This window comes from Halichoeres trimaculatus, unplaced genomic scaffold (assembly GCF_033239565.1).
Source record: "Halichoeres trimaculatus isolate MK-OKI-2021-1 unplaced genomic scaffold, fHalTri1.1 fHalTri1_scaffold_16, whole genome shotgun sequence".
NCBI lineage: Eukaryota > Metazoa > Chordata > Actinopteri > Labriformes > Labridae > Halichoeres > Halichoeres trimaculatus.
The window spans coordinates 20,954,402-20,972,605 of NW_027437194.1; the positions used below are offsets into that span (position 1 = coordinate 20,954,402).

The following is an 18,204-nucleotide window of genomic DNA, read 5'->3' on the forward strand; positions in this document are numbered from 1 at the left end:
ATAGCCACTAAGCTGCCGCAGAGAACAAAAAATATAAATCGTGCGCACCAGATACTAAAACGTGTGCACGATATATTGAAACATGTGCATGAAATACTTATTCGTGCGCACAAGATACTAAAACTTGTGCATGAAATACTTATTCGTGCGCAAGATTAAGCTAAAACGTGTGCACGAGAAACTGAAACATGCCCACGATATATTAAAACGTTCACCCAAAATACTTATTTGTGCGTACAAGATACTAAAATGTGTGCATGAAATACTTATTCGTGCGCACGAGATGCTAAAATGTGTGCACAATATATCAAAATGTGCGCACGTTTTAGTATCTCGTGTGCACGATTTATATTCTTTGTTCTCTGTGGCACCTAAGGGGCTCCGTAGAATGCTGATAAATAGGGGAAAACAACATGACACAATTGTCACATTTATGTCTAATATTTACATCTGTAGCCCCACAGCTGGGCTTCCCCTTTGTGAATCATGCACACTCGTGGGAGCTGTGTTTAGACTCAGATTTAAGCCTGCTGTATTGCACGCACACAAGTTTAAGGGATGTCATTCAGGTGAGCTTGGGTTACCCGAGCAGCCTGCTCAAGCTTTCCAGGGAGTGCATAGCAAAACCCCCAAAACAAAAGAGCCAAACACCAGTTTGAATCATATGCTGCGACAAATGGTGGAGGACTGATATGCGAGCAAGCATCCTGAAGGTAACATGCAAAATGAGTGATACTAAACCTGTTACAGAAGGCATTCTATAAACTCCCAAAACCCTATGATGCAGCATGCATCTTAAATGAGTCATACTAGCTACCTTACATGAGACTAGAATTATGTGTTACAGCAAGCATGCTGTAGACCTCTGCAAGATCCTGTGATGCAGCATGCATCCTACATGGATCATCCTACAGTTACCTGACAAAAGACTAGAATTATTAAGACGGCAGCAACTGGCTAACAAGGAGGTATTAGGGATAACAGAGAGTGAAGACGTGATATAAATACTCTGCCTTATTGTTAGACACGTGCTGTGATTGGTTGAGAGGGGTTAGAGATTGAACATCAGCCTGTCAGCTGATCACAGCTGGGTGTATGACTTCCGTGTCCTGCATGAACTTTTGCTAACTTCATTTATGTTCTTTAACAGCAAAACTGGGCTAGACTAAATAAAGGTAATAAGCTCAAGAGAAATTTTAGTGATCATTTTTTAATATTTAATATTAGTTAAGCACAAACAAAAAGGTATGCACCTCTACTCTCTTACCTCTAATTAGTCCATAAATTTTTAGAAAATGTCTTGTTGGACTCAGTATGAGCCACATCCCCATAACAAGTCTGGAAAATGTCTTATTTTAAGATATTTAAAAACAAAAATAAAAAATGACACCTGAATTGCTCGTAAGAGATAACAAAACTGCCAATGATTTAAAAAAGGGGCTTGTCAGGTTTATTAAACTCAGAAAAATGCCTTAAAACAAGAAACCAAACGAGTCAGTTTTTTTTAACTCCATCTAGATTCTTATTTTTTTGCAGTTAAGCTTCTTCTGATCAGATTATTTTGTAAAATCACTTAAATAACATGACATGTATGTAACATTTCTGACTTCCAAACCATTGTGTGTTTTATTCTAGCTCATATTTTCTCTCGGTTTCTAATTCATGACCTATTTAATGCACAAAATGTTTTTTATGAAAATAACACATAAGCACTTAGATTTCAGTTTTTGCAGTGAATGTGCTTCAACAATGATGTTAGTGCCTTAAAGCTTTGCAAAGACATTCATGGTGCACAGAGGATTCTGATTTTGCTGGTCTCGTGACTTTCAGTGAAGTTTTCCATCAGCATCCGCTCTGCTCTCTGATGATCAGCGTGTTAGCATGTCGCCTGCAGGGCTGTTAACGAGCTGTGATTTGATCTGTGGCTAACACACTTACTATTGACAATGACCTCATGCAAACCCCACTTAAAACAAAAAAACATAAACTATACCTTTTACTATCTAAAACAAAGCTGGTTGAATGCAGCACATAATTTTACTGAACACTCCCAGAGGAGTTAAATGTTTGCATGTGGCTCTGTGTAATTTAAGCTCTATTTAGTGAATAAAGAGAGGTTTGCTGCGTAACAGCTGGGAGGCACAGAGAAGCAGCAGGTGTTTGAACATTTCCAAACAGACATTTAACTGTACAAACAGACTCTGGCACACAAAACGAAAAACAAAGTGAAAGAATTCATTTGAAAAAACTGTGATTTTGTTTTGTTTGATTCTTATAGATGTGAAAATCTGCTACAGCAAAATAACCAGAGTGTTTTTTTTTTCTGCAGGCCTCACCATTACTGCTGGATTCCCCTGTGGACTTGTCACTCTCTCCATCCGCCTGTCCATCAGCATCCTGCTCAGCATGCTGCAGACTGAGCTTATGGCACACTTCAAAAGCCTGACCCACAGTCCGTACAATACGCATGGCCTGAGTCTGAAGGGGGGGGAACAGAAAAACACTGAGTTAGAGATAAAAGTGGAGAGTTATTCCATAAAAGGTGGAGTATGACTTCTGTCTGCATCATGAAGAGTTAATTAGTGAAATCAGCTGCTGAAGATAGACTGAAAACATGCTCTCAGTCATCCTTGGCACACAGTTGAACACCCCCGGCTCAGACTAATAATATCACTTCTATGGAACATTTCTCATTGCAGCTGACTGATAATACCAGATGTCTGAGCCAAGAGAGCGGCAACTTGAAACGACTGCTGCGATACGGCTTAGACTGAGGAAGGTGTCTGCAATGAGCCACGTGTAATGTCGTCCTTGTGTGCACCTGTAGACCCTGAAACATTTTCTGTACATTTCTGAACAACAGAGCTAACAAAAAGCAGGAAATTAGTTCTTGAGAAAATAAAATTACAACTGAGAACAGATAATGTAAACAAGTCTCGGTGATTCATTACCGAAAACTGCAATGCATCACGTTGAGATCTGCAGGCACTTACCGCTGCTTTCAACTTGGGTTCAAATCAAAGTCTGAGGAGATTGAATCTTAATAAAGTAATCCATCCATACTGATGCAGATAAAGCTGAAATCTCCCCTGATTTGTCGCACTGTATGTATCACACAGCGTGACAGTTTCATTATCATTTATTTGAACAAGAACTCTCTGGAGTGATGTCACTTAAGAGCAGAAGTGAAGCTGAGCGTGAAGCTTATTCCCCCGAAAAGTGTTATCTAATATTTAACAGCTCTGTATCCGTACTTAAACGTTGAAGGAATAGTTAAACATCTAGGAAATTGAGGGAAAAGTTGGACCATTAAACATGAAGCTGCAGCCTAGAGATAGTTTGGTATGAAGACTGGGAAGAGTATAAAAGAGATAACCCTGCTGTGTTCATTAGAGAGTCAACAAGTCCTGATAAGGGAATGGTTTAATCATCAGATGGAGCCAGGCAAGCTGTTAGCCTCAGTTCAAAGGTCTTAAATGATGTTTTTTTCCTCGTTCATTCACAAGTGACTACGGTGGCGAAGACATCACAAATTCAGCCAGAATGATACATGAGGAGGGGGTGTCAATGAATGCAGAGGTGGAACCCCCCCCCCCCAAAAAAAAACAAAAAACAAAAAAAAAACTGGTGAGTGCTCCAGAAGAGTTTTTAGAAATGTTTTGGTCTCTATCAAACTTATAGAGGTAGTTTTGTCCAACTGACAGCTGAAATACACCAGCACATATTTTTAATGTTTCCCCCATAATATTATTTACACAGGACCTGATTCAACCTCCACCGTTGACGCCAAAAGAATAACAGTTAGAAATGGGTCATCAATTTGAATGGTCAAATATTCAGTACTTTATTAAAATTGCATGCTCATTACGAATATTATCTCATTACAATTTTTTTTGTTTTTACCGTTTCCAAGTTGTAATAAGGTATTATAACCAGATGGTGGCTGTTGCTAACTGCATTACATAACGGGAAATAAAGAAATGGTGACTGCATTAACTAGCAAAGGGGGAAGAAAGTCACAGTCGCTGTAGATACAGGTGTAATACTGCAAGATTTAATCCCTGAACAGATGTCAGTGACTTTTATACAGAATTCAGCTCACAGGGAAACTCCAGGCCTAGCACTGGTTAGCATCAACATGCTACAGGCTGCTAACAGCTGATTTAATATGTGAACAACATGGAAATTATTACATGTAGAATCTCCAGACAAACACAGGAACAAAAATAGTAGAAACAATACAGCAGACGTAACCAGTTTTGTGATAATGGCCAACAAACAAGCCATGAAAAGTAATGACAGACTCTAAACACAAAAATGATGAAAATGAGTAAAAAAAAAATGGAAAAAGGGTCAAGGAAGAGGGAACTGCTGCAGTAATGCTTACAATGCAGCTAGCAAAATAAAATGCTAAAGAATCGCCAAGTTTAGAAATAAGATGTACTTTTGATAAGAAGTAACAAAGCATGTTGCCCAGAATTTGAAATTACACTTTTTGTTAGAGCCCCCGAGAAAGCTGATATAGAAATGTAATGTAATTTTTCAAAACATGAAAATATTTGTCATGATATTTATTTCTGGCCTTTTATGCCTTTGACCACAGAGAGTGGGTAGAGAGTGAAAGAAGGGAATGACTAGCAGGAAAAAAGGCTGCTGGTTGGACTGGAACCTGGGCAACCTGCCTGAAGTCCAGCCTTTTGGGGCACTTTAACCTTAAACCATATCAGCATCCAAGGCCATCATTTAACAGTCAAATGTATCAACTCTCTTAAAATCTTTATTTTTAAAAATATATCAATCTGTTTCTGCTGCTAGCTGTTAATCCCCTTGTTGGACACCCACCCCCCTGCCTGGGTGTCAGCTGTAGAAAATAAACCGTATAGAAAAGAATGTGTTTTGATGCAGAAAATGTCCTTTGTATTTATGGCTCATTTAAAAGCTTCAACAATGATTTCAGTGTGTTTTGCCAGCTAAAAATCCTCACAGGAGCTTTAAAAAAGCGTGCATCTGTGGCAGTAGAAAGTGGGGTAGAGCTGTTTGGATGTTTTTTTTTTTTCTCACCTTCTTTTTTGACTTGAAGACGTTACACCTGAAGGAGTTATTGGACCCATCCCTTGCAATGTAGCTGAAGATTTTTAAGTCCTGGGAGTCATGAGAAACGTAAAAAATCCTGCAAAATGTGACAAAACATAAAAAGGTCAAAGAAGTTTACAATCATTGCTTCCTTAACGAGAAATTACTCTGAAAACAATAAAGTATCATGGAGTAATTAGGGAGAGGGAGGTTACATAATGCAGATACTAAATAATTGAAAGAGGACACTCACAGCATATTTCATATAAATAGATACCACTGCTTTACTTTGATCTTTTTGAGTGAGGTACAAAATTTCTGTCCTCACCAGCAACACTGAAACTCAAAACCATAAATGTCTGGCTCCACTGCATTAACACAGACAAACAGGTAAAAAATATAAAAAGTTACGTCCTAAAACCACGTGATTTGGAGCAAGGATAACATGAATTTAACACACATGGTTCTTTAATGGGATGTGGCTTTGCTAAGTGAAATCGCCCAACAGGTTTATTCATTATTTACACACACACACACACACACACACACACACACACACACACACACACATACAGAGGTTGGATTTTTAATGACATGAGTACTTTCGAGCAGCAACCCACTTCTTTCCATCTCTGAAATTTCACATGCCAAATGAGATTAATTCTTTTTCGCTATAAATGTTTTGAGGATGTCTGATATTCAGCCGTTTCACACCCTTCCCCACCAAAAATAATCACAATTTAAAATTCAGTTTCAAACTGTTCTGCCCTGCTCCTCACCTGGCAGGTTGAATCATTCTGACACTTCAGGGTTTAATTGCTCCGATCTGTCAAACACTGACTGACAGCTTCACAGGCCCGCTGAGGATTGGCATTACTCTAACAGCAAAGTCAGAGGGGAGCTGAGGCTGTTATAAATGCATTTTGGGCAAATAAACCAAGCAAACGGAAATTTGTTGTTCAGGTGTTCCTTAAAGAAATGACTAAAATAATTTAAGACTACATGCATCACCTGGAACAGTACGCTATCATAATGTGCTGAACAAACGACATGCACAAGCTATGGATTATTCATTATGCTGCCTCGTGATTGTAAATGAATTTGGCGCTTACAGCATGCTACATTAGAGCACATACGTCCTGCATGTATGTAGGAGTAAGTATGTAGGGTGGCCTATAAAGCAGGCATTGGCTTTATACTCGTGTTAAAGGGTCTGATCTCCACTGAGACACATACAATATGTAACACGCAGCACATCCACAGTTATTACTCTAGTAAAAGCAAACAAGTATATAAGGATTATAATTAACAGTCTGGAAGAACATGAAGCAGTTTAATCCCTGGTGTTTACAGAGCAGTAGTGTTCATAAACTTCAAAGGTCTGAGAGGTGAGACTGACCTGTAGATGGGATCCTGCATGATCAGCATCTTGCTCTCATCCCATGTCCACTCTTTTCTCTGAGGTTAAAAATAGATGACTGTGATCAAGCACTGCTGGAGCATTTTGAATCAAGGAGTTATACATATTTTAAAATGAGTAGACACTACTCTCTCATTTTGAATCTGAAATTTTGAGTGACTTACCTTCTGTTTCTTCCTCAGCATCACCTTGACCCCGTCAACAGACACCACAATGCTGACCTTCTTCTTCTTGATGTTTTTAGCCTTGAATTCATACTAAACAAACAAGAACAGAAAAGAATGCAGTTTTAAACAATCATATAATCTCATATTTTCTTTTTCAAATCAGTCATAACTACATGAATACATCAGGCAGCATGGTTTAACATAAGCAGGACTGGATTCAGGGACAGAACCAGGATTTTTCTTCAACAGAGGTGGCCAGACTGTGTTGCTTAGGGTTATTTTTCAACAGTGGGTCCAGAAACTTTTAGGTCCTGGTAAGACATCCCAAGGAACTAAAAAGTTCCTGTTGCCAACTGTTTGTTAGCAAAGACCCTGGTAGATCATCTAAATCAAACCAGTGACATATGACCAACAAAAAAAGTAACTGCAGCACACTGCCAGACCAGTAGAGGGCAGGAAGACAACAGTGAAGGTCGATCAGCAAAAATGACACTATAAAAGGGGGAAACAGGCCAGCAAAGCTGTTTCAAAAAGCCTGAAATAAGATAACTGACCATCTTCAGCGAGATGAAACCTCCTGACATTGCTTTAATTATCATGAAATAGTAATCTGACAAGAACATTTTGCCACATACAAAATTCTGTATCAAAACAAAACTAGGATATACTCCAGAGGACTTCTTCCCTCTTGAAACAGCTGTTGTGAACTGAATATCCACTGACACGTTCAGCTGAAGGTCTCCAGTTTACAGGGTCACTCTTTAAACTGTAACACCAGGAGCTGAAAGAGACACATTCACACTATCAGGCTCAAATGAGAAAACTGTTTAAGAGTTATTAAACCAAGTAAGTCACACCTATGTGGGATGATAAAGTGAAGTAAAAGTGAAGTTAAAACACTGTGGATGCCCTGACAATCGGAAATGTTCAGTGTACAGGCCTTCACCCTCCAGAGTTCCTGGACATCGAGGAAGTGGTACTCCCCTGGCAGGGCCATTTCAAGGGATAGTTCCTCAAAAAGTCCCTTATTCCAAAGGAAAGTTTGTGCAGTCGAAAGTCACTTTAAGTTTTGGAACAGTGGCATTCAGTACAGCCTCCCTGTTCAAACAAATAAAAGCTTTTTATTAAAACCTTTATCCAAAAGTTACATGTATTCTAAGCTCTAGCACTGAGCAAGCAAGATGTTTTATTGTGGCCAAGGCCCAATCACAATGTCAGCGAGGAATCCTTCTTTCCTTTATCTTTCTTTCTTTCTTTCTTTCTTTCTTTCTTTCTTTCTTTCTTTCTTTCTTTCTTTCTTTCTTTCTTTCTTTGTCCAAATAAATCCAAAATACTGTGCCTTCATCATGCCTCAAAACTTGCACATGCACCAGGCCTGATGAAAAATGTGATATTTTGATGGACCCGTGTATACATTTCCAAAAATTCCTCAACAACATGCCCTTAGAGTTTTGAATTTTGGACATTCTGTGTCTCAACACGGTTCAAAACACAGCCATGAAAATAGGTAGGCATATGTATCATGAGAAGAACTACAACAAATCCTATTGCATCAACTTATATATCCCAACAGGAAGTCAGCTATTTTGATTTGATGACTACCCATTTACTGTCGACTTATTTAAATGAACTCATCCTAGGTTTTCTCCTGTGCATAATTTTCACATTTAGAGGAAACATTAACATTTAAATGTGATCCTTTCTAAATAGAAAATGTTTGTTCTGAGCTGCAATTTCATAGAGTATTTAAAAAGAAAAAAAGGAAAGACAATGTGCTGCATTAAATTGCAGAAGGGCTATCAGCAGCCTGTTATAACACAGCCCAGATGGCTAATCTGCCTTTTATTTGAAGTTTTCTTGTTGCATAGAGACACAGTCGATTACTCATAAGTGGACAGATATTCATGATATTAACTTGTGAACTTTGCAAAAGCTTGAAATCCCTTTAATCCACCCTAAAAACACATCACATTTGACATCAAACTAGCGCTACTTCAACAGATGTCGCTTTTGTTTGGCCCCATGCATATTAAAACCCCAGATGACTTTTCAGAAAGCTTGTTTTTGTCCAGGACTGTGACCCAAAGTAGCAGAATATTTAACACATATGACATGACAATTGTTAACTTCATGTGTCAAGCATGTGCTCTGTCATGGTTTCACCTTTTCCTTTCAGTAACTCTAAGCCCTGCCTTACACTTGGCTCTTCACAGAAGTCAGTGCATGGAAGGGAACAATCTGTCAGTATTAAAACATCATCTGCAGTGCACTTTAATACATCACAGTCTTTAATGTCTTGGCAGCCTGCAGTGGGAGCACTCATAAAGTCTTATGAATATTTGTCGCCAAGCCAACTGAGTGAACTCTGAAAGCTTTGAGATGGCGGTGAAAGGATGGAGGACAAACATGGACAACAGTGATTCATAAACAACAGAGCTTGCCCAACTTTATTTGACTCAAGCATCAAAAAACACTCATGTTTGATCTTACTTATTTTATGTCTAAGAGAGTTTAAAGTATTTTTTGAATTTCTTTTTCTCATGGTAAAACAACAAAGACTAAAGCAGCAGACTAACAGCATTCAAAGAAAAGTTTTTTCTCCATGTTATTTGCTGACTTGAACACAACAGCTGTGTCTGCACGGAGTTACTCAAATGTTTCCACCTCGTCAGCGGTCCAGGCTCTCTGCTGGGAACTCAGCAAGGCTGGGCCATCAGCTCACATCAGTGTTGTTTTTTTAAGCACAAGGATTTAACCCTTAGTCACCACCAGCTGTCGCAGACGACAGAGTGACTCTCCGGCCACAGCCTCCAACAATTCAACAAACAGCAGGTGTTTTATTTTTACAGTGCACTCAAAGTCAGATATGTTTGCAGGCTGTGTGTACAGTGATAAACTGATACCTTTACGTAGCATCAAAAAGATGTGATTTCCATTCATTTGCTTTGAAAACAGAAGTAATGTGGAAAGAGTAATGTTTTTACGACAGTGGGTGATAGTCTTCATGGGGAACAGTGTCTTCCTGTCAAACAGATAGTCCTCACAGGGCCTTTGTTCTTTATTTAACATTAGTATCTGTTACATAACAAGCTAAATGTGCAAAAAACTTAGCGTAGCATTTCAGAAAATCTAGCTTTAATTGAGCTAATTTTCTCACCGTGATGCCACCATAGACTGTATATAGAGTGGACAGCGTGGCTCCGCCATTTATCATTGTACGGTTTTGAAGCCAAAATTTCCCCGTCACAGGCGCAGTCATTGGCAGCAATTGCAGCCATAGTCTGCGCAGTAGAGACTGTGAGAGCCTCTGGGAGAATCTGAGTGGAGCCGGGTGACAAAAATGATAATAATTTTTTTTCTTTCAAGTGTCTAATCGCTTCCTGATTCTACCTCCCGACATATTTTGCAGTCCCTGAAGAAAATACACAAGAATAGCAGCTGACAATCATCGTTAAACGTGACATAAAACCTAGTTTTTACCTCTTATAGCTACTGAAAACTAAACTTTTCTGTAAAAAGAGGACTTGAATACAAGGCAGCCAAATAATGTCTTCACATTACCACAACAATCTGATGTGAAAAACATTTCTACCAGGTGTATTAATTTTTTAAAGTTTGACCACAGCCCATCTGGAATGACTGGAGAGCTGCATTTTTTGACTTTTACTGCAACCAGCCAGTTTTCCTGGCGACCTCACTTAGAGCGAAGCAAGATGACGTCCATTTTTTTTTTACAGTCTATGGATGCCACTAGGTGTTCCCGCAAAAAACTGAGACCATAAGATTGATATCATTCTTATATCAGCTTATCTTAGCACAACAGTGTTATAAAAATAAGCTCATTTAAGATAATTTCTTTCTAGAAATAAGGTCTTTTACCATTCTCATACATTTCATCTTTGTTGTATAAATCACTATGTCCCAATATACCAGTACTGAGGATTAGCATCCCTAGCATCCAAATGTTTTTGTGATAAAATACTGTTAACTTAACAGTTTGTAGTAAGTTCCTTTCTGTTCACAGTATGGGTTGGTAAGGGCTCAAGGCTGGATGCAACAAACAATAAAACAGAGGGAAGAAAAAGCAGCAGCAGCAGAAGAAGACCGGCTAACCAACTAGCTAGCCTTTGCTGTAGTACCTGGCAAATAAACAGGTTTTCCAAAGGCATATGACTTATTGCCAACAAGTATTGTCCCAGCAAAGAAATAATCTACCAAACACATATTTTTCTTTATTTTTGTGGTAAGTTTAATTCCTTTCTTTTACTCAGTGTCACGCTTCCAGCATTTACTCTGTTTTTGGTCTCAAGTAAAACAGCACAAAAACATCAAAGTTTAACAGTTTTTGATAGAATATTCTATTCCTGACCACAGAAGGAAGTAAAAGTTTAAGTTTGGTCAATTTTCGTTTCTATTTTTTCAGATCTGCTACTGCTGACTAAGCATTTCTGACAGGAGCTGGCAAAGCCTCTCAGGAAACAATAAAACTCAATTTAGCAGTTTCAAGCAGTCTGCCAAAATGTTCACACACAGCAAAAGTGGAGGACGGCGGAATGAAGACGTAAGAAGGAGAGAGAAGAGAACAGGGGGTTAAATAAGTGCTCATATAGAGACAAGACAAAAGGCGTAAATAAAGCCCAAAAAGATGAGGGAGGAGGTGAGCTGATAGGGGGAGACAGGAGGAGAGGAGCTGAGGAGACAGCTGTTGTTATGTAAGGACCTCCTGCAAACTGTGACCTTTTATTCCTGCAACACAATGCTGCCATGGATCAATTAGCCGAGCATTATGAACAGGTCGAACACAGCAGACACGGTCATGAAATTATTTGGCTCTCATGAACCTCGGGCATGTCGTCGCTGTCTGTGAATGTTTGTCACGTTGTAAATGATGCAACACTTTGACACATTTGTTTTCATGTTACACACACCTTCTTTCATGCTGATTTTCTGCCTGTGTCTGTTTGAAATGCCCTGCTCTGCCTGCCCCGGATCCATGGTGATTAAAGATTCAGCCTCTAATTATACAGAAGCGAGTCCTGAGAGAGCTGATTAAATGGAGAATAGGTTTAGAGAGGGAGAGCAGGAAACACACCGCAGAGACAGACAGACAGAGAGGGATGGGGAAACGCTCAGGCTGTGAAGTGAAGGAGGATGAGATGAAAGGAAAGTGGCCGAGTGAGAAACCAAAACCCAGATACTGAACTTCCATTTATCTCCATCAGTACACTTATGAACCCTGAAGAAAACCCACTGAAACGAGTGATGATAAAAAGGCAATTCAGGAAATATTAATTAAGGAGGAAAAGGAACTGTGGATTCTGAAGACTAACCAAAAAGGAAGTAATGGTAGACAAGAATATGCTTGTCTGAACAGATTTGGTAAAGAAAACAGTTCTTGTTTCTGCAACTGATTTCTCCACACTTGGTAAATCCTCCCCTGGTGAATTTTATATAACAACAGTTGGGATTATAGTGGGGATTGAATTTATATATAATTAAGGACTTAGGCACTTTGAGTGACAGGTGAATGCCTCTAGCTGTCTTCTGGGTGTTACCCTCCTCCAGGAACTGACCTTGACCTCTTGGTCGTACTTCTGGCGCTGGATGGAGGCTCATCATGCAAAAACTGGATGTAAGGATGTAAAGGTGTACACCGCCAAAGACTGTCTCAGAGGTCAGTGTGCCTGGTTCAAGCGGCAACCTCCAGTCTGAGAATAAGATAATGCGGAAGTGCTAAAATCTGATTGAATATGATTTAAATTGACGTGTTTTTTTTCTTTTATCACCAGACCAAGCAAAAAAGTTGAATGATGATGTCTACAACACCCACATTTTCCCAAAAAAAGGCACGTGAAGATTTATTCTGGGGATCCGACATCTTAACATTTTTTTTTCCAACCCAGCTTATAAACAAATACTACAATAAAGGATCTTAGTTTGAAAAAAATGAACAAAAAAACCTAGATTTCAACTTGTTGAACAAAAAATTGTGGTACAATGATACATTGATTTTTTCTCCCACCCCTAGCTTTTATAAACAAAATATGCCCAGACAGTTGTTAAAAAGAAAGAAGAGAACATAACAGAACTGGAAACAGGGAATTGAACAGATCACACTGTGCAAAGAAAGCAAAGAAACCCACAATCAATGTGTGACATCTTCTCAGCTACACCCTCATCATGCACACAGTTAACATGAACAGAGTTCTGGGGCATCAATATGTGAACTCCACCAATAAGAGAGAGCCAAACAACACTGAACATCAGCACCCAACACACACACCTGCTATCTTAGGCACCTAACCAAGAAAAAACATTAACCCAGATCTTCTATAATTCACAGTTTATGCCAGCATTCTGGGGTAGCAAAATGGGACTTTGCAACTTCATTCGAAGTATGAAAATTTCATACTTTCTTTGCTTAAGTGCCAAGTGTTGTGAAATATTCAGGCTGTTAATGCACGTGGTTTGTTATGGTTTTCCTTTAACCAACAGTGGAGCAAACAATTAAAAGCTCTGTACTCGACCTGAATTCTTAACATGTCAGGTTCACACTCTTTCAGACAAGATGGAAATATATTCCAGACAGGAGCTTGCTTTATTTTATTCTGCTGTTGAATATTCTGAGACTTTCTGATGCTGCCTTGAGGATTCACAAGCGAATAGTAATGAAAAGCCTATGACTAATATGTGTTAAGTAGTGGGCTCCAAGCACTGACATGCACTCCTAAAAGATTTGTCCTAACACCTTCAAACTGTGCATCCTGTGAGAGTGTTGCAGTGGAGCTCAGGAATCAGAGTGAGTGAATTTATTTCAAACCTCTCTGAGTCTGGATGTGTGCATAAAAGCCGTCAGCCTCATCAGTCTTTGCAGACAGCGTAACAAATTTCCGCCAACATTCCTCTGCAATCCATTATGAAAGTGTCAAAGTGAATAGTGATGGCTGTTGCTCTGTGTGCACAAAATGAGAAGGAGGGTGCAGACCCTCTGCAGAATTTCAGAAGGCAGCCTCTGCTGCTGAAAACAGACAAAACATATTAAAAGTTCAAAACAAAGATCATGCAAGGCCATTCACTCTTCGTAAATAATGCCTGAGTCAGCCAACACAGTAGAATTAACAGTGACAGCTTCAGAGCAGTCAGAGTATAACGAGCTGAGACCAGAGCTCGACTTTAATCACTATTTTATATCTTAAAGTCATCGAGAACTGAGCACAGCGGGAAAAGAAGCAGCCTAAAGCTTCAGTGTAGACTAAACTCACAGAGTCTTTATTACCCATCATTCTTTGCGTTCATCTTTGTGATCCAAACAACTCTGGTAAGGATAACCAACAAAAGGAGTTTTACTGGCTTGAGAGTCTCCATGCAGAGAGCGTGAAAGATTAATGGTTTATCTACTCAACTTTTTTATTTTCCCCACATTGTTAACTCAAATAATTCATTATACTTTTAGATTAATATGTCCTTATATGCTTTTTGCCACTAAGCATCAATTTCTTATAACTGGGTTACACCTAGGGCTGGGACAATATGCATTTCTCCTGATGTGCTGATTCAATTTAATACTTTGATTGAAATGATGAGGATGGAGATGTCTACAGACTATATCAGGAACAATATTCTCCTACTTGGCCATAAGGTACATGTCTCCCTTTTACTTTTACATTTTCTATCAATACAATTAAATTAATCTTTATATATAAACAATATGTGATCTAGTAACTAGGGCTGCAACATCGAATCAATAGAGTCAATAAAAATCGATTAGTAAAAGCGTCGACAATGTTTTTCCAAAATCAATGCATTGTGCTGCATCATAACTGTGTTAGTTTGTCTTCAGTTTATTTGTCTTCTTCCATTTTGTTGGGTTATTTAGCGGTTGGTAACTTGCTGAAGGTGCATTACCGCCACCTACTTGACTGGAGTGTAGATTACCTGGGCTGCAGAGCTGTATGCATCACATGTAAACAGATCAGTGTGGCGGAGAAGAAGCCAAGTAAACACGTGAATAATGGCAGAGCTGGAGAAGCCGTTCGTCGAAAAAACTTCCCAGAGTTTGGGAGTATTTCACGCTGAGTAAAAGCACACAGTGTGTTAAGTGCAACATTTGCAAAATGAAAAATGACCTTGCATGGCACAGTGGTATGACTGCAATGATCCAGCACTTATGCCGCAAACATGTTGGGCTCATCGATGACGAGCTGGGGAGCTCAACAGTGAGGTGAGGAGCTCCTTTTATATGTTGTGAAATGCATAGCATGTCTTTAGGACTCATTTAGTCTTCTTATTAAAGTATCACCCTGTTTGAAAACCTCGAGGAATTCATTAAATTAACATTAGCAATTAGCGCTAGCTGCTACAGACGATGGTATAGCAGGAGGGGTGAGCTGTTTGACCTGCAGGTGAATTGAGGACACATTTTTATTTATTTGCCTTTTGAAATGATGGCATGATGTACTCTCTATTATTTTGGTTTTTATTACTGTTGGTTCTTTAAGTGACAATACATTCATGTCATTCATGTTCTTTTTTTTCCCAAATTCATCGATTAATCATAAATATAATCATCAGAGTAATCGATTACTAAAATAATTATTTGTTGCAGCCCTACTAGTTAATAATATGAAACTATCTTGATCTCTGCAAGACACCTAAAAATGTGGAGCTGTAGTTTTTGTGTGTCAAGACGCTCCTTCCTGCTGCTCCTTTTATGCTAACCCAAGCTGAGACTGATATTGATTTTCTCAAAAGGATCCCAAGATACAGATCAAATCCCTTCTTCCTCACATAACACGGAGGATAAGGAGGCTTGGGTCCTGGAGCAAACTGTCAAGGACACCCAGAAGGATAAGTCTGGTAACTTGCACTGCTATGATGCTGATATCATTGTTTTTTTTTTCTTTTTGAGAAACAGCTCTCAGTCTTACAGAGGAGTAGTTCTGTGGCAGATAAATAATCTTCCCTCAAGGCTTCAGCAGTCACCTGCCAACAACCTTTTAAAGAAAGGACTCTCAGTCCACCAGGGAAGCACACTTCAAAGCCTGGCATCTGATACATTTAAAAGTAAAATTTACAAGGGTTATTTTTTCCTCCTGGTTTTCATGAGTATTCTTTTAGTGAACAATTATACAGAGTTTCAGTTTTGCAAACTGAACCAAATCATGGAAAATATGGGCAACCACCACCCCTTCTTCAACCCTGAAAAGCAGAGGAATGTGGGGGGCATTGTTGGTGGTTGGTGCTCCCTGCAGTACCAATGAATCCATACAGGAGCACACAATAGCCTCTATAGATCGTAACCCAGCAACCCTTCATTACAATTCCCAGGATTTGGGGACTTCCGAAGAATTTCACTGCTTTTTCACAATTTGGCACACAAAGAGAAGACTGTTTTAGGGGCTGAGAAATACGGCAGCTGCACGAACGGGAAAACAAATCCTGGAAATCAAAGTACGGGGAAATAGCTTTAAGTTGAATTAGTTTTATTTCAAACTCCAACCGTGAAGACTAGAAGGGAAATCACGTGCTTTGGCAGCGGAGCGGCCGCTCTCCACAGTGTCCCATAAGTCTAACACAGAGCTGGAGCTTTAATCACTGTTGCTCAACGAGTTCCTCTCCCAGCGAGAGGTTTTTTCAGACAGGCCTATTAGCCTTGCAGCAAAACGGGGAGGACAGAGTGACTCCCATGATGCAGAAGACGGGGTCTGAGCCTCCAGAGTGAACTGGCACGTCTCATTATTAGTCAGCAGGAGTGTGATAAAGGGAGCAATTACCTCGAGAGCCGCCACGGACGATGACCTTGGCCTAGATTTTCACACAAAGATAGTGTGCGTTGGCAGAGGCAGGCAGTGTCATGTGTTAAAGAAGATACAAGAGACTGATAGGCCGACATAATTAAAAACAAGTGTGTTTCTCTTGGCTTTTCAGTGCTTGCTGGTGCCTGTCCGTGCCTGTGCGAGTAGTTTCTGCCTGAGTGCAGAGATCTTGGATTGGATACCAGTGTGTTGGCAGTCTCCAGTGAGCAGCAGCAGTCTGGTCCTGTGGGAAAGGGGGCGCTAACAGGGAGCAGCTAGCCTCCACAGGGCTGCTAAATGAGGGCTTCTACATGACTTTACTTTACTTTACTGTCAGGATGTATGGGAAGTAATACTTTTTCTTTTTTTTTTTTAAGTACATGATTTCTTTTTTTTAAATAGCATGTCTTTTCATGATTTTTGTGTGGAGGCACTCTAGTACATTTATTTTGTTTTTGAATAGATAAAAAAAAGTTTTGAAGCACGATTGGAAATTAGTGCGAGAGCTGAGTCATTCTTATGTGAATAACAATTTGTAGCATTTGGTGACGGACTCTTATTCTTAAAGTTATTAATATTATTTTTTGAGGTTCAAACATGTATAGACTTGATTTCATGTGAAATTACCTAATTGCATTTTCAGAGAAGGCATCTCAATGATGCTCAATCAATTAATCAATCAATGATGCTTTAAATGTAAAACAACTTTTTGTTAAGGTGAAGCTGTTTTGTTTAAAGCACTAATTGACAAGCTTATTTGTTTTTTTCCCAGTCCTTCAGGTAACACCTTAGTAGCTCTGCATGATTTACAGCACAAAAAAGTCTTAGGAGGTGGGCTTTGAGCCTCCGCACTTACAGCTTTTGGGTGCCAGATGTGAATTATGCCTCTAATTGGACAAACTAACAATCTTAATTTCTTTCAAATCCCTAAGTGAGAAAAAATTCAACCCCCAATACAGTGTATGCTGATAGTGAAAGTAGCGATCAAGACCCAAGCCATTTTTTGAACCAGACTGTAAATAAAAGTCTGTTTTTTTGGAGGGGGGGTTGGTGTGTATGTGGTTGGTCTTTGAGGCCCTAAAACATGTCACAAACCAGTAAGGAGATCCCGCACTACTTCATCAGGTCTTGTGAAGCTCTTGCGCAAATCTCATGGAGCTCATGTGCAAGCAGTTCAGGTGGATTCAGGGATTTTGACAACTTTTATTTTGATGAACGGAGTGTCACATGTAGAGAGTTACCTAAAGTTCCATTTGCAGTGGTTAGGGCCAGTGCTCTCCCTGTGAATGCTTAGGGTCTCTCCCGGGACTTAAGCTCCCTTTTTAAAACGTGAGTTTGATTAGTCACTCCAGATAACCTCCAGGCTTAAGTGTGTGTGTGATTGATTGTTTACCTAGGCTGGAGACTTGTCCAGGGTGTACCCTGGCTCACTCCAAATGACAGCAAGGATAAGTTCCAGGATGGGGTCCCTGGATGTGACGTGGGCATGAATAATGGATGGTCGTATAGAGGCATCCCTGAAACTGGAAGGGAAACTATGTTTCTTGTAATCTCCAGGAGGACAGATAAGAATCCACTGCTGGCAGTGTCTATGTACCAGCTCCATCTGGAAGCTACAGCTGTGACTTCATAGATAGATGGCTTTCATTACTTACTCTGCAACAGTGTATACAGTGTCTGACAGACAGAATCGATCAGCCCTGTGTCTGTGTTAAAATGGCTGTGAAGAAGAAAGACAGAATCAAAGCAC

General features: G+C 39.6%; 1 protein-coding gene across 2 annotated transcripts in view; it reads right to left on the reverse strand.

Annotated features, from left to right (window-relative positions):
* Positions 1–18,204, reverse strand: part of LOC141805059 (carboxyl-terminal PDZ ligand of neuronal nitric oxide synthase protein) — a 73,882-nt gene that overhangs the window by 30,068 nt on the left and 25,610 nt on the right. For both annotated transcript variants that reach the window (XR_012599683.1, XM_074689744.1), the window contains exons 3-6: positions 6,658–6,750; positions 6,473–6,531; positions 5,062–5,170; positions 2,337–2,478 (exon numbers count right to left, since the gene is read on the reverse strand). Coding sequence is in view for 1 of the 2 variants with exons in the window: in XM_074689744.1 (XP_074545845.1) it covers positions 2,337–2,478; positions 5,062–5,170; positions 6,473–6,531; positions 6,658–6,750 (403 nt within the window). In the remaining variant the exon portion in view is untranslated. The remainder of the gene's footprint in view (positions 1–2,336; positions 2,479–5,061; positions 5,171–6,472; positions 6,532–6,657; positions 6,751–18,204) is intronic.